General features: G+C 44.3%; 1 protein-coding gene across 6 annotated transcripts in view; it reads right to left on the bottom strand.

Moving 5' to 3' along the window:
• Positions 1 to 676: 676 nt before the first annotated feature.
• Positions 677 to 17,340, bottom strand: part of PSD3 (pleckstrin and Sec7 domain containing 3) — a 110,566-nt gene continuing 93,902 nt past the window's right edge. For 5 of the 6 annotated variants that reach the window (XM_074933105.1, XM_074933108.1, XM_074933107.1 and 2 more), the window contains 2 exons: positions 14,335 to 14,478; positions 677 to 10,346 (listed from right to left, as the gene is read on the bottom strand). In XM_074933105.1, coding sequence (XP_074789206.1) covers positions 10,134 to 10,346; positions 14,335 to 14,478 — 357 coding nt within the window. In that variant the 3' untranslated portion in view covers positions 677 to 10,133. The remainder of the gene's footprint in view (positions 10,347 to 14,334; positions 14,479 to 17,340) is intronic. The other variant, XM_074933106.1, reaches the window with a different exon arrangement.

Here is a 17,340-nt window from a genome sequence, read left to right on the forward strand (position 1 = left end):
GCATCTTTGCTCCCCATCCACTAGGCCAACAGCAATTCCCAACCTTTAGAGTGCCTTCAAACAAACTACCTCATAAAAATTTTGAGGTCAGCTCTCAATCACTTCTGAACAGCTGTTTGCTGCAGCCTCCCTCTTCCAACATCTGTGCTGATAAAACCATTTTTAATCAGTTCGTTCACTTCTCGATGTCTCTTCACAGCTAAGTAGTGGTAACTCTGAAGGCTATACACCCTGTAACAGCCCAGAGAGGAAATCATCTCTTGTGGAGGCGCAAAAGGAAGAGACATGGGTTCCAGCTGCCCTCACATTGTGCATGCAGTACCACTGGCTCTATTAGTTACCCCAACCATACACCTCCTTGTGCTTCCTTCAGTAATGACCATTTACTATATATTTCTGTGGGTCTGCACTGGTCTCTGCCCTGGTATTCAGGTCCAGTCTCTTTCTGTCATGGAGAGTACATGCACCTTCCAGCTCAGGAAACGTTCAAACCGCTGACCGCCAGATGTCAGAAGAGTGCACCGGGGAAAGGGCTGCACCGACTAATTGGTCTGTGTATTCCCTGAGCAGGACAGCCAGAGGCTGCTGTATGAGCCGGTAAAGATTCATGTTCTTAGTCAAAGGAAACAACAGTAAGGGCTCTAATGAAAAACATTCAACTGCAGAAGATGAAATACGTTTGGTTTATTTCTTTCTAAAGTTTGTACATATACATATATCATTATACATATGTAAGATCCTTCACTAGGGTTGCTTGATTTCAATTACATAAAAATTATTGGGAAGCTTGCAGGCTCTTTGTTGCCCGTAAGCAACATTTATTCCAACTTATAAAAACACAGAAGAACAGAGTTATAGTCAGGAACATGGACACAAGAGAGAAGTCTACTTTATATCTCACAGTTTCAATACATCAAAGGCAAATTATTTGTCTGTATACCGTAGGCTTACTTTATCAGCAATGATAAAATAGAGGAAAATATTTATATACAGTCACCTCAAGTGAAAAATAAAGCAATGTAAACTTAAATTCCAAAATATTATTTTAAATGATATAACAATATCCCCAAAAGTCCTTCTTCCAAGGGAAGAGGACTGATTAAGTGCCTTCATTTATCAGGAAATTATCATTCTAGTACCAGTTACATGAAGCAGAATAAAGGAGGGCATCCTGTGGTATCTGTAGAAAAGATTGACAACTCTGCTTCAGGAGAGCATCTCTGTGTAAGCAAGCATATGTTTGAGTCCTTATGGACATTGGCAGCATGTGGAAACATCTCCCATGAACCAGGGCTTGACTCTGACCACTTGACCACTGAGTAGTATGCTTTTCTGGCCATGCATGTTCCACGGGGCAAAACAACGTGCCCTGGTGGTAGGATAGCCTCAAACCTGACTGTGACCACCCCAAGAGTCAGAGCAGCAAGTTTCCCGCTGCTGGAAAAAAATTTAGTGATTACCTCAATGCTATTTCACAGCAAACCAAGAAGTTACCACAAAGCAGTGAGATTGGGACTGCATCTCTAGTGTGTTGCATGAAAAACACTCCAGTGATTCAGTGATGAGAGTAAACCAAGTTCAAGGTTATCAGAAAGAAGGTAAGAAGGTTCCTACACTTGTCAAAAGGGATAGGAGGCCACCCAAAGGAAAGGTCTCACAAGGATTGCTGTCAGGGGCTGTAAGGTTAGCTCTGCAGAGTACACACATGTGCAAAATGTTTTTCTGCACTACCACTACCAAAAGTTACAGTTCCCATATGGATACCATGCAACAATAACTGAAAATTCAGTCTCCTTTCTCAGACTAAGGGAAAACAACACTGCAACCACTCAGGAGGGCAAATGACTCTTCCTAACTGACACTCTGAGTGAGACAGTGCTTACCCTCATCTTACCAATATATCACCATTAGACGCAGGTAACCCAAAGGTGAAGTTCAGTGCTTGAAAAAGAATTACAGCTCACCCAAAGCAAGGTGATGGGGATGTCCCTCTTTGTTTCATCCTAAGCTGCAGTCCACCCACATCTTAGTCCTGCAAGACACAATCACTCTGGCCGTGGTCCAGTGAAGTACAAAGGCATGGCTTCACTGGGGTTGCTCAAATGCTTCAACAAAACTGCATGATAGGAGTTTTTTGACTCCGTGTTAAAAATCCCACGCTCAGGCTTTGCTCTCCCCTTCCAGGGATAATGTACATAATGCTAGTGTTACAGTGACTAGAGTGCAATAGGAAAACCCACTAGGTTTCCTTATGTCTTTTTACTCAGATCAGCAACTTGTTAAAAGATTCTTTAAGCCTCCCAAGGGAAACCTCCGGGAGGTATACAAGATGCCCAAGAGTTATTTCAGCCCTGCTGCTCTTTTCCCTGCTGATGAGCCAGACATTCTTCTGGAAATCTGTACAGTTGCAGAAAGAAACCCTCACTACTGCTGTACGGCTGTATCTGCAGGAGACATCACAGGCACCTGTCCTGGTTGGACACTTTTGGACATGATGTCCCCTTGGTGAATTTTAACAGAGCGAGGTCAACATTTTCAGAAGTAAAGCTGTGTATTAGATCCCCAGAGTGTGATTTTCAGAAGAAGTCAGCACAGATGCTCCTGGTGCAGGCATCGGCTGACATCAACAGGGAGAGTTAGCCCAGTGTTAAACTAGCAGAAAATCCCACTCAGTAATCTTTATTTAGAATCTCAAACATAACCTTTGCCTTCAATGTGCAGAACAACAGGCAGCCCGTAGTGGACAACACATGGAGATCAAGGCAGTTCAAGGGATACCCTAAATCTGAGAAAGCTCTGAAGACTGTTTAACCTAATTTGAGAACAACTAGAACAACAAGCATCCTAACAAAGTTTGCAGCTGCTGAAGTGCTTTGACCAAAATAAGCCTCAGAAAAGAACAGCAGGCTTTGGAGTGCTGAGCCACAGAAGCCATACTATACCTATGAATACATACATACATCTATAGGCATCACTTAAACACGTTCACCAAGTAATGTAAGTCTCCGATGGTACCTCATGCAAAGAGTAATGATTTTAAGGTTTTCCAGCTGCCAAAAAACTCTGTTCTTTTAGCTAAGTTATAATCCTAGCCTCGAGTAAGAGGACACAGTTGTCATAAATAGGTACAAATTTTCCAAAAATGCAGAGCATACACCTGTTCTCATCCTACGGTCTTTCAGAATTTGACAGCACTGAGCATGAGGCTTTCATAAGCATGTAAGTGATTTAAGACTTGTACCACTGATAGAGTTTGCCCTGTGCAGTGACACAGACTAGATATTGCCAATCTCCCTTCTCTCGGCAAGAGGCTCAGGGGAGTCAGAGGATTTTGTGTCAAGTCTCCACGGCAGCTTGACTAGCTGCTCTGTGGTTACATCAGGATAATCACTTGGCCCAAGATGAAGCTGAAACCTCACCTGCTTAGACAAAAAGCATCTGGTTGTGCTGGTCTCATTTAGGTGAGTTACACAGAGGATCACTTCTACAGAGTGGCTACTTACTGCAGCAGTTTATGTCAGAGAAAAATCCTGCCCTTATAGTTTGTAGCTATGCAAAGACTGGAAGCGTTACGTACTTTTTCTTGGTCCAGATAAACCTCTGGCCTGTACCTCAGCTGATTCCCAGCACTGATTTAACAGAAGATACCACAGGAAGTCCCACATTGTTTACACTTTTCTAATTTTGACTGAGTAGTTTGTTGTTCAAAGGGGAGGACAGAGAATGCTTTGGGATGGCCTAAATTTGCTCCTCCTGGCCATGGGAGCAAAGTCAGGTCAACGGTGTGGCATTTAGGAAAGCTGTGGCTTGCATTTGCTAAGGGAAGTGCTCTAATAATTAAAATACAGCCTCAATGCAGCTAACAAAACAGATGAGCAAGGTACCTTCTCTCAGGCAGGGCTGAGCCTACCTCCTTTCACTGTTCAACTGGATGTTGCCAACATGAGGGCGGATACTCCCACACGGCACCTGGACACACTTCCCTGGAACCTGTCCTTGCCCTTAAAACAATGGGATGGACAGTTCCTCAAACAGCAAAATGTAGGCGGAAAAGGAAGCCAGCATTTCTAATTACTCCCAGCACTGAGGCAATGCTTGAGCACACAGTCACCAACAGATGACCATTGAGTATGGCACTGGCTTTCTGACCTACATTCCTACAGTATCGTGCCCTGTGCACTGGTGCGTAGCTTAAGTGATATCATTTCTCTGGAGGCTGACAAAGCCTGTTCTTGCTGAAGCAGATGTTCAGGTCCCACACAATGATGCTCCAGGTGAAACAGTTCACTGTATTGTACCTATGTTGCTGGGAGAGCACTTGGAGAGAGGAGAGGCCAGGCATACTGCTTCTATATGCACTAAAAATATCCTCTAAAAAGCATAAGCTGGAGACCAGCTCTTTCAGAGAAATTTCTGAGACCACCTCTTTGGCTGACCCCTCTAGGCAGCCTAGATATTGGATGCTGGGAACACATGATGGGGAGCTCTGGTCATTCTCTGGGGAGAAATGTGGACTTCATAACTGCACTCTCAGAGCAGATGTGATGTCCCAGAGCCTGAGTAAAGCAATACTGGGGAAGTTTAAACAAGCATCAAGCTGGAAGATTGCTTGAGATTAAGTGTAGATACTGCCTTTGCCCTGCAAAAGTAACCAGTGTTTCTGACAAGCTGGATACCATCTCTCTGTGACTGGGAGACACTGGTTGAAAATGCTTTTGGTTTGGTTTTGGTTGGTTTTTGGTTTTTTGGGGTTTGTTGGGGTGGGGTTTTTGTTTTTTTTTTTGTTTGTTTTTTTACACAGCTCCCCAAAAGGCTGCAAAATGTGTGGCCTGATTTGGAAAGCACCCAACTCTTTGCAAAACAGCTTTTCATAGTTTTGTCACAGCATGGGTTGCCTCTGCCTCCAAGACTTTTGGAAAGGAGACTAGGAATGTCACAGGTGTCTGGTCTGAGGGTGGGACGGGGAACCTTGCGTCCCTGCAGCATAATGCTAAAGGATCATGGCAGTCAAACTCTGTCTCGCACCTCCCAGCTATAACTGTAGCTGGAAACACAAGATACCAATAAGCAGAATGAAAAAGCTGTTCACAGGGTTATCCATTCAGTGCAGTGCCGCTTCAGAGCAGGTTTTCTCATGGCAAGATGGGACAGTCAAATTTTCTGGATTTCTGCAAGCATGGAAGGAAAGAGACCTGTTATATAGAAGCAGCTGAGGTGCTAAGATGACAGACAGGAGCAGCTTGACAGAAAAGGAGGAGGAACTGTCAGACTAACTGTGATAAGGCCAAAATTGATTTAGGGATGGAGAATGCAGACATGGTAAGCAGTACACCGTTTGCAGAGAAAAGCCTTCCTCACTTTCAAAAAGAACATTGCTGTGCAATGCTTCCAGAAGCTCAGTGATAACACTGCCACCTTTGACTTTCTCCACTGCCACAACCACCACCTCACTGAAGGGGCTGCTCTAGTCAAGCAAGAACCTCACTCCCCCACTGGAGAAAGGCAAAAACATTGGCTGTTTCATGCCAGAAGAACAATCAGCCTTGTTACCAGAAGGCACTGGAGCTGTGAAAAATCACTGAACGATTCTGGTCTCTGGGGGTCTGCTGGTCCGAATTCCTGCCCAAACCAGGGCTGCACTGAGCACTGTTCTCCAGGAGAGTCCCCAGATGTGGACAGACCACACCCCGGGAGCAGGCAGGATCAGAGGGGAAGCACTTAAGGGATGAGCTTAGAAAGCCCATAGAAAGCTTCTGGTAACCATTTACAAGTGACTGGCTACAGATGAAAAACTGTCTGAGTCGGCGTTGCAGCTGAACAGCGTTTCCCCACAGCTCCGCTACATTAATCACTCTGCTGGCTGACTTATCTCTCTACATCAATTAAAGACACAACATAAATACTGGATTTAAAAGCTGTAGTCATGTTCACTGGTCTGTGCGTGATTTATCTGCAAGATGCACACAAACACACAGCCAGCCCAGAGAGCCTCTTTCGCAGCTGTTGCCAAACAAAAACCATCTCAACCAGACCCCTGCATCCTGCTGACTCACAGAGGAGAGTGTGGTTTTGACTTCAGGAGAGTTTCTCACCTGCTTTAGCTGCTGAGTGGGGAGAGGGGAAGGCAATTTTGTCCTTCTCCCTCATCTCTCTGCTGTCAGATGCAGACCCAGTGAGGTCCTCTCCTGCCTCTCCTCCCTCAGCCAGGGAGAGGACATGGTCCAGCCCCTGGAGGGTGAGCACCCAGCAAAGCTTCAGAGCAGGATGGGATCCTCTGGGACCTCTGTCTGCATCTTGAGAGGGGGGATGCAAGGACCCATTGGCTCCATCCTGTTCCCCTGCTTACACCCCCCCTCTCAACACACAGGCAGAGGTTTCGTGTGAGTGACAGCTGCATGCTGCAGCAGGGAGGATGACAAGGAACGACGACACCTCCCTTCATCACCAAGGCAAAAGCTGGCTTGCACACACATATGCTCACAGTAGCCTGATAGTAACCTCCAGAAAGCTGCAGGCTGCTTCAATGGCATCGAGTTCAGGTGCATGGTGGGTCCCAGAGGAGGGCTGAAAACCAGCAGAGTATACTTACACATTGCAACAGGAGCTCCTGAGTCACTGAGGTTAAGCACTGATCTCTAATAAAGGCAAACATTTCAGCAAAGAAAGGCATGGTACCAGGTATCTGGCCAGACTCTCTGTGGTGCCACCCAGGAAGATGCATTGCTGAGACTTCCTGGGAACCTGCCCTCACCCTTTACAAGAGCATCGAGAGGAAAAAAAAGCAAATTACAGTACTGCTTAGTAGATGATCCTATCCCAAGGGCGTTCAGGAGCCTTAGGCATTCACAACAGGATCACATTTTTCTCTCAGCCTCCAAAATACATGTTTTCACATGGGTGCCTGAGATGCCTGGAATTTGTAAAGCAATGGAATAAAATGACATTAATTAAAACTTAAGCAGAATCTGACAAATTCTCAGTAAACTAATCTGCATGCCTCAGCAGTCTCACCAAGAGTGAGACTCCAAGCTCAACAAATGTTTAATGACTAAAAACCACAGTGAAAAACTGTACTTGCTAAGCCCAGATGAGACTTAAAGAAAAATCCATTTACAAGTATACATGGAAATGGAGAATAAATAATGGAAAATGAAAAAAAAACCCTATCATTTTTACAGCTCACTTTTTAACTTTTCCTATTGCTTAAAATCATTTCCTCTGCAATGACTTAGAGGAGGAATTATCCAGTTTCTGTGTCAAAGATGGGAAAATGGGAAATGCATTTTACAGGAATAATTTCTTTTTGAGCTCAGCAATTTAACTGCAGTCTACAGCAACTAGAACATTTTAAAAGCTGGTGGAAAAAAGTTAAATGTCACCTTTTTGCCTTTTAAAGCACTGCGCTCCATAATCACAAGAGGTTTGCTGGGCATGTTCCAGCCTGCCTTCAAAAAGCTCACCTAGACAACCCTGCCCTGACAGCCAAGCAGGGCTTATTTACAAATCTGAATTTGTTGTGGGTTTGTTGTTTTTTTGTTTTTGTTTTTTTTTTTTTTTCTGTTGATGCTTCCTAACACCGTTATCTAAAACAGAACAAGTTTTCTTTGTCAAATGTGCATCTGGCATTCCCCAAATGTATTTCTTCTTCTATCTCTTCAGCTTGTTTGTTTTAAACCACCAGAGCATGATGAACAACTACAGGGATCTGCTCGCCTTTTTCCCCACCATGAACTGTTGGTCTACTGAACTTAGATTAATTCAAACAATCCCTCTCAATGAACACTATCATGCACCTGTCTACACTGAGTCTCCTAACACAGCATGCTGCACATCACTTGGCTCCAGCAGCAGAAGGCATCTCTCTTCCTCAGGAAGAAGACTGAACATTTGCTCCACTGTAAATAACCATGTACAACTTCTGAAGCCCCAGTGCTTGGGAAGCACTGACAGTTTCTATTCAGGACCCTGCAGCTTTTAGCAACATTGCCAGGGTTAAGGGTCAACCTCTTCACTTCTAGCATGGAGTGGACACTCTCCGTGGCAGATGCCAGATGTGTGTGTATCCCAACATCGCACATGGGAAGAGTTCCACCTAGTTTTGCTCCTGAGCTGCAACTACAAGGTTTGATGTGGTCCAACACCTCCCAGCACCTAAGAGCACAACATCTTTGTTACAGCCAATGGTGAGCACAACGCCGAGAAACCTGTTGCACAGTGGTTCTCGGTGGGGAGGGCAAGTCATATGGTGCTTGTTAAGGTCCTTCTCTCTTTGACTGCTCCCTGTCCTGCCCACTACACTGGCAGTTCAGTAATCTACATTAATTGACTTGGACCCTTCAGGAAGTCTGGCAGAGCACAAATCTAGTCAGGTGGTATTTTTTTTGATGTGTGGCCCTTTGACTATTTGAACTGGAAACACCAGCACATTTCTAAACAGTCCTTGCACTGATCTTGACGTTTCTTTATGCATTAAGAATTACATACATCAGGAAGGCCGTGCCAGCCACAAAGATAATGGCAACAAACAGTTTTCAACTGGCCCTCAACATTACCTCCCAAGGTACTCTGTAGGGAAGGCCAGTTTGTCTATACTACTCCACTTAGGGAAAAGGCAAGGCAAAATGGGAGAGACATGTTCAAGGTCACCCAGAGGGCCAGTATCAAATCTGAGATTAAAACCCAGGGTGTTAAGTAACAGATGAGCCAGCACACTCTGCAGAGCCACAGTGCTGCCCAGGTAAGAGAAGCTAGGAAGCAGGAAAATGATTTCTACATCATTCTTTCTACTCCGTGTGCCTGGAGACTTCTGGCCACCCTGAGGGTCTGTGGCACAAACAGGGGGCTTTCAGGTATGGAAAGCTCTACCCATGGTGGTCTCTCCCTGTCCTGAGCTCCCCTCTGAAAGCCTGGTGCAGGGTATGCATGAGCTGTAAGGTGGATTGGTTCCCTGTGGGTGGAAGGTAGGATCTGTCAAAGCTGAGGCTGCCTTGTGCTGGCCTCCAGGCATGGAGTAGCCAGGACAGCATCAGACTGGCCCGCAGCAAGGACACGTATGTCCCTTCACCTGTCTGCACCAGCCTCTTCCACATATACGTGAGCTAAAGCAGGAAAATGGAGAGCTAAGGACAATCCCTTCCTGAAGAGAAAAGGCAAAGTGCTTTTTGTCACTAGCAGAGAAACTGCGAACAACCATCTGTGCACACCAACAAGGAACCTCCTGGAAGGGGGAGCATCAGGGCACAATATATCATAAGGCTCTATATAGCAGCGAAGTGAGAGCATATGGTTAAAAATTACACAGAGGCCCTTTGTCTTTAAAATACAGTGCTAATGGCTGGCATCTACAGCAGCATCCTCTACCAATACATTTAAAGATCAGGTAGTCATTCCAGCTGGGTAATCCCCTAATATCTTTACTGCAGAAACAGCACAGGTTTGGATACCCCCCAGCCTGCTAACTCAGGAATAAGACTTTGCTTGGAAGGACGCAGACAAATTATTCCAATGCTGTCAGCCCAGCACTGCCACAGGTTTCCAGGTTTCATTCCTTCATGCTCATAAATCCAGGGTCAATGCAGTAATGATAAGCAACAGTGACTATTAACTGTAGCACCCACTGCTAAGTACCATTGTCAGGAAACCAGTATTCCCAGCACCCTAGGCTCTAGCCAGCCTTCTGTACCTGCCCTTTTGCACAGCTTTTCGCATAGCTACAGCTTGCATTCACAGCACTGCAGCATTTGTCCAGTTACTTTTCCCACCTACCATGTAAATAAAGTGACAAGTGACTTGAGAGATGAAAGCCACGTGCCGATGGGAGGAGATAAACGGGGAAGAGACAGAATACACATCACAGCGCTCTACCCCTTCCCCAGCTCCTTTAGAAACAGAACAACACAAAAAAGTCCCGATGCTTCAATTGCTAAATGATAAATTAACAAAGCAAAGCAAAGCAGGAGCAAAGACATCTCCCACAATCTGCACAGAAACAGCAAAATATACAATAGAAAATGTCACTAACACCCCATTCAGGCAGATGTACTTATTTTTCATGAATGACAGGTAACTAAATGGAAAAATTTTGACCACCAGTACTTTCCTGCATGGCTGTTCCCCTAGTTGTCATTTCCATCTTAAGTGACCTTTTGTTTAATGCTGGGTGTTTCTGGCCTGTAGTCCTTCCTCTCCGAGACATTGCGCTTCACCTTGGCACTAACTGGAGACTCCTGATTCAATGAGGGACTTGAGTGGGATTTCTTCAGTCCTGGCATATCGTTCTCTCCTCCATTCAGCAGCTCCTTCACCCCTTCTTTCAGGAGGCCAACATAAATCTCATAGCGACTTTTCTGGGAAATGAAAAGAAAGGCCTGAATCAGTCTGGAAGAGATTCTGCAGAAGCACTTGAGAGACCATCTGGGTAACTGAATGGTTTCTGCTGGGCTTGAAAGCCAGGAACCTAATATGGATGTGAACAATGGTGCCCAATGTGGACGTGAACAATGGTGGCTAATGTAAATTACACTGTGCAAAAAGGATTTCAGGCTGGCTGAGCACAGGGGTGCTGTGCAATTAGACGCACTCAGTTCTGCAGCACACAATCCCCAGCATGCAGCTGAACAGTGGCTCCCAGCAAGTTGGAGTGCATGGTGATTTCCAAATAACACCACCAAGTGAGAGCTTGCTGACCTGAGTGATGCTGAGTCATATTCTGTGCTCACACATATTGAGATGGAGATCAAAGCGCAGTAAACTAAGGGACAACAAAAATCCTGCTCTGGTTGGCAACCTTCCACTCCCACCAGCAGGTCCTGCTTGCTTTGCTTCAAGCTGACCAGGAAGAAACCAAAGCAGGGTCCTGCTAAGCTAAGACTACCAGCCTGGCCACCACTAAGACCATAAGAGAATGGTCTGCAAGGTCAGACCTTAACAAAAAGGAGCAGATGAGAGGGCTATGACAGCAGCATGGCATGTTCCCCTGACAGGGCCACTCATGGTGAACCATGTCCAGAACCTTCTATTTTTCAACTGGAAAAAGTTCACTTCACTGTGCCCCATGCCAACTTGCTCTGTTCCTTGTCTGGAGCAGAGCTTTCCCTCTTCAACAGGAATAATTCACTCTGTGTGCCACAATAACATCTTTCCGCACAGAACATCTTGGTAATCAACAAAATAAGGGTACATTAACAAAAGATCCCTGCAGGGACTCAAAAACAGAAGCCAGGGCAAGAGGACCTGAGAACTGAGCAACCCACCTCCCATGATTTGTTTAATAACCTGTCCCTGACATATTCACTGAAAATGTGGTGCAGGCATTGTAATTAAGGTGACCTCAGTCAGCTGGGGGCCAGGGAAGGATGACATAAACATCCGTACTGACTGTTAATTTATATTTCAAAGTGGCAAAGTAGCTGCCAAACTATTATGTTCCTGACAGAGGAAGAAGTGCTTAAGTAAAATTCTTCCAGTTTATAACAAAATAATAAAGTTCTGGTAATAACACTTATTTTAGGGCAGGAAGTCAAAAAGCTTGGTAACTGCTTTGAAGTTGGAATATAAAAAAAAGAGAGAATGTGACTGGGCTTCTGAAAAGCCCTTTGAATAAACAAAACTTCATAGAGGATCATAAAAGAATCCACCTAAAAAATAAATTTACAAGTATTACTATCAATTCCATATCCGGAGCTTCAGCTCCACAGGTGAGAGAGAAACACATGAAGCAGGTATGATATGTCTTTCAGTAAAAAAAGGAAATGAAGAACTAGCAAGCACAACCATGATGATGATGCACTGGGCTGATGAATGATTCATCATACAGCAAACAGGACAACTCTGTAAAAGAGAAGGCAAATCAGTGCTCTAAGCCTGGGATCATCAAGGGAGAGAGGGACTTCGCTGCCATACGGACTTCTGCTTTCTGTTGGTCCAGTAAACACCATCAGGGTCACAAATCAAGCAATCAGAATGGCAATCCAGGACCAGTTTCTACCTTGCATGTCTGCCAATGGTCATTTGCCCTGGACTTTGTGGGCCCATGATTTCTATCACAATCAAGCAATGCATTTGGAAGTTTCTATTTCGATTTCAACTGCAACAAACTTGCTTTCAGTGATCTAACTAGGTATTGAAGCTGGTGGATATTTTTCTTAAAAGGAATAAATCTGGAAAATTCTATCAAGAAAGTAACAACACAGAAGTTAAAACCATTCGAAAACTTCTCCAACATTATCTCCAAAAACTGGAGATGAGGTAGCTACGCATCAAATTTCTAGCTTCACCTCTCACCTGACAACACTCAAAAGATCTCTCTCAAACCTTAAATTTGCTGCAGTGAGCAACCATCATTTGGAGCAGTACTATCTCAGACAGCAAGCAAGGATAAATGCTCCTTCCTTTTTGTCTACAAGCAAAGACACGAGCAGTTCCTGGATGCATCCCTGAACAAGGACTAGGCACTCCTGGTTTACCTCCCCTGAGAAGGAAACACCTCATTTGTCTTTCATCAGGAAGAAGAATGAAGGGAATGTCAGTGGGTGAACAAAAAGGAACTACAAGGGCCTACAGAAATCTGGCTTCCTTCCTAATGGGACTATGCTGCTTCCTTTGGGACTTGCAGGCCCTTTTAGTGTGCTTCTGGAGATGTATCAGCATGTACACAGATGCAAGGTCTGGTCTGCTGTTTCAGCCTGAAAGAGCCAAGTACAAAATACTGCCTCACCTGCCTCCTGCCCTTCTCCTTTGACCCCATGCAGCAAGGTCTATCACCAGCTCCTGCCTGACCCTGACGGTATATTGTTCTGACAGGAAGGTGAGGAAACCCCAAAACCAGGGGAAGGTTTCCACTAAGGATTTTCATATAGCTCGCTCTTTTTTTTTTAACTACCTACTGATAGTTCAACATGGCCTGCAAAATCTGTGCCAAGTGTGAAGGTCTCACAATGATCATCCAGATCATCCAGTTCCCTCAGCACTCATGAGTGCATCCCATCAGATCTCATGGACTTGTGTATGTCCAGTGTAAATATTCCCTTACTTTATCATCCTTCACCAAAGGGTAAGTCTTCCTTGCTCCAGATTTTCCCACTGTGCTCATGTATTTGTGACTGCTGAAGGCTGGTCTAACTAGTAGAGACCCAGACAAAAAAAGCCATTGAGTACCCTGGCCTTTCCCAGCTCTTAGTGAGTCTCCTGTCCCATTATGGGCCACAACTAGGCCCATATTTTCCCTTGCTCTACTGCTGCTAAGATACCTGTAGAAACCTTTCTTCTTGCCCTTCACATCTGCCACCACAAAATGAAAGATGGCTTTCCTAAATGTGATCCTACATCCTTGGACAGTATCTCTATTCCTCCTGTCTCACCTGTCACTGTTTCCATCTCCTGCACACTTCCTTTTTATGGTGGAGCTTTGCCAGGAACAACTTGTTCATCCATGAAGGCCTTCAGCCATCTTTGCTTGGTTTCTTGCTTGTCAGGGTGAATTCCTCAGCTTGAAGGAGGTGATCCCTGAAAAGTGACCACACTCTCAAAGCTGTCTACTGACCAAGCTTGTATCTAATGGGATCCTTCTAAGCAGTTCCCTGAACAAGACAAAGTCAGCTCTCATGAAGTTCAGGGTTGTGATCCTATTTTTTTATTCTGACCCCTCCTTTCAGGATCATGAAGTCCAACATCTTGTGGTCACTGCTGCCATGGTTGCCCCTGACTTTCATATCCCCAACCAATTCTTCCTAGTTTATAAGTGAAAGCTCCAGCAAAGTGCCTCTACTTGTATGCTACTTGGTCACCTGTGTTAGGAAGTTGTTGTCAGTGAACTCCAGAAATGTCCTGGATTGCCCTTTTCCTGCTTGTCCTGATGTCCAGCTCACTGGTACACAATACAAATGGCTCTGATGAGGCATGTCCATGACAATAATTTTAGAAAAGCAGTTCCTTCAGAACATACCAATGGAAGACAATAATCATGATCTGCATTACTGTAGAATGAAGTAATTCTTTAAAGATTGAGGTGTCAACACATTAAGCAACACATAGTTTTTACAACATGAGACAGTTCCTGCCTGAAGACCTTAACATCTCTTCAAATAGATACATCAGGCAAGGACAGAGGGACACATGTTTACCCTCCATTTTACAGATGAAGAGCCAAAGGTCACAGGAAGTCCTTACCAGAAAGAGCCACATCACAGCTTCTGGGATTTCTGTGACATATCTAACAAGAACATATTCCTTAGTGAAGTAAGGTGAAAAATGCAGAACTTAAGGACTGTACCCCAAGTATAAGACCATTTGACAAATACACACCCGAAAACTAGAAGTAATGTTTCCCATACATACTTCAAACTCCAGATAGTGGTCCTTCAGTTTGTAATCATCTATTTCCTTGCCTTTAAGCTTCTTGTCAGGAGGATAGGACCGATGTTCGGCGAGCTCAGTGGAGATCTGCTTCAATTTAGCTTCATGCGACTTCAGCTGTTCATCCTTCAGAAACACATTAGGCACTTAAGTGATAGAATCTAAAATACTTGGTAAGCAAAGGAAAACAGAGAGAACTCTGTACAATAGTAGTTTCTTTTTCTTTCTCTCTCTCCTTCTTTCCTTTAACTAATTTTAATTAATTAGATTATGTCTGTTATTCCAGAGCTCTGTCCCCAACAGCTCTCTTGAAGGCACCCAAGCAAAGTGGCCAAGTTTGCATAAAAACTCAGCAGCTAGCAGATGCCACCAGGAAGGATAGCAAACCTGTCATCCCTTGCCTTGTGAGAGCAATGGAAGCAGCTTGCTGCAGAGCATTACTAGCAACATGACACTTCTGCTCTAATATATTTTTTGGCAAATTAATACTGCTGCATATGCAGTCAGACCAAGGACTAAATGAGACAGGCAGAGACCTTGCCTCAGTTCTTTGCAGTGTAAAAGTAGTTCCTTTCAGGACAGAAAGGGCATGGAGTAAGGGCCCTTCCTTCTGTTTCTGCACTGCCAAACACACTCTGGTCTGTGGTTTAGATTTGTTCAGAATAATACAATACATCTAGAAGAGGAAGGGCTGTCCAGTCCCCAAAAGGTATTTAATTTTGCTAAGCTGTTACCAGCTTTTATCCCACTGTGTAGTTGGACAAAGTGAGGAGATGCTACACTCCCTTTCTAGGCAATTTCCTTTATCATAATCCCAGGCCCACTCACTTCCTCCCATCCATCTGTCAACTAACCTTCCCTCAGCTCAGAAGCTTTCCAGCTCCTGCAGCATGGCCTTCTGGCCATTTCTTGGCTTGGATCTAAAATTATGTTTGAATTAGGCGAGTCTAAAATATAGACAAGATTATGCAGATGTCAGTGACTTAGCCAGAGTTGTACCCATCTTAGCTCCTGCATATGTACCTAGCCTTAGAGGAGGGGACAGCTGCCAGTAGTTGTCTCCCACTGGCATGGCTGTGCAGCTTGGTGCTTCAAGCCTAGCCTGGACATGCCTGCACTGCACTGTGTCACACCAGGGCTGAGCCTTCCAGCTCACTGAGCTGGAACAGCGGAAAGGAGCAGAAAAAGGGAAAGCTTCTACAGAGGATTATAGTTGAGCCCCAACTAATCCTGTGTTTCAACTCTTCTGCAAGAGAACTGAAGAAAGAAACATGTGGGATAATTTGCCTCTGCCTGTACATGGTAGGGCTCAAACCACTCACTACTGGCTGCCAAAAATTCTTGTTGCTGTTAGTAACTACCCTGGATCTACTTGCTCTATTAGAGTGCCCAATCACTCTTTACATTGTGCTGAATCCCCGGTCCCAATGACATTCTGTTGCAGTGAATTCTATAGCCTGATGACAGGAGGTCCTTGAGCAGCTATTAATTTGGCACTTGTAATTTCCAGGGCAGCAGTCCTTTGGAGCTTTTGTGTGTGCATGAACAATCTCAGAGAAAAAAAATCCAAACTAGTAGATCTTTTCTAGACTGGTTATTCCTTTATATATCGCTTTGTTACATCCCTCTTTGGTTGGACTAACCAAGATCAGACCTTGATCTGCTTTTGAAAGCAAACTTGGTACAATGATCTTGCACAACCTGCCATGTCTAACCTCTCCCCCTTGCACATGTTAGGTTCTCACTGCATCCCGACTTCTACCTGACCAGGAACAGGCTCTTTGAAGAAGTACTGTCCATCAGCCCACAAAATCCTAAAGAGCAACCACAGGGATTTGACAATTCATATTTTTCTGCCTGTCAGATGAGAAGCAGCCTGCTGGAAGCTTTTCCATACTGACAGATAAAAGCAGACATGTTTCTGCTTGCTTTTGAATTTATCTGCTTTGAACACTTAACATCCCTCTGCCTTAGCTAAAACAGCTTATTTTATTTCACTTTTCATGTGTCCCCTTCTTTTAAGACACAAACCACAGGGCTGTGTTCTACTTTTTTCCTTTCCACCTTAAACAGAAACAATGAGAATAGGAAATAACACACTAAATGGAACGATCACACAAAACAATGATGAGTAAAAAAACTTTGTTTGGTGACTGAGGGTAGATATTCAAGCTCCATACAGTATTTTAAAGATGGTATGCACAAGGGAAAGGTAAAACCACGAGGATGAAAATTTAGTATTATTCTGTATGAGATATGTTTTAAACTTTAACCTAGAATAGAAGATGGAAAGTCAATTGCCACTTTGTAAGAAGAAAGGCTACTGCCACAAAGAGGGAAAAAGCAAGGGCGACATAAAAAAACCACCCCCTTAGAGAAATGCAGATTATGAGATAGTGGTATCTAAGGAGTGTTGCTAAGCTATGACGATGGTGAAAAATGAAGCAATCCAGCATAGGCAGATGACTTTAAAAGCTACAGCAGGTTCACCTGTAAAGTATATACCTAGGATTGGGATCTATCACCTCTGCCACTTTGTCTACATGATCAGTGCAATCAATACCGTATTCCTGCCAGTGCAGCAGGAATTGCAGGCATGCATCACAGCTCCCAAGGGACACAGATCTATGGGCACAAGCATCAGACACAGTCAGTCTGAAACAAGCAGAAGTATGTGTTTTTTCGTGCTAGAAGTAGTAGAGCTGTGAAACTCCCTACCACAGGTTGTTATGGAGGCTAAAAGGTTGTGTGATCACAAGGGGAGACTGAAGACATTCAGGCAAGAAACAAGTTAATAAGTATACATTACACAGGAAATCCCCCAGCAGATAAGGGTTCAAGTCTGGAGAAATACACTGATGCTTGCCTAATGCATCAGCTTTCTCCTTTTATCACCCCAATAAGCCAAAGACCAGGACTATATCCATTTCTTCTGAAATGAGTGGCAACAAACACTCAAATTCAAAAAAACACCAGTCAGACAATATT

This window comes from Athene noctua, chromosome Z, assembly GCF_965140245.1.
Source record: "Athene noctua chromosome Z, bAthNoc1.hap1.1, whole genome shotgun sequence".
Classification (NCBI taxonomy): domain Eukaryota; kingdom Metazoa; phylum Chordata; class Aves; order Strigiformes; family Strigidae; genus Athene; species Athene noctua.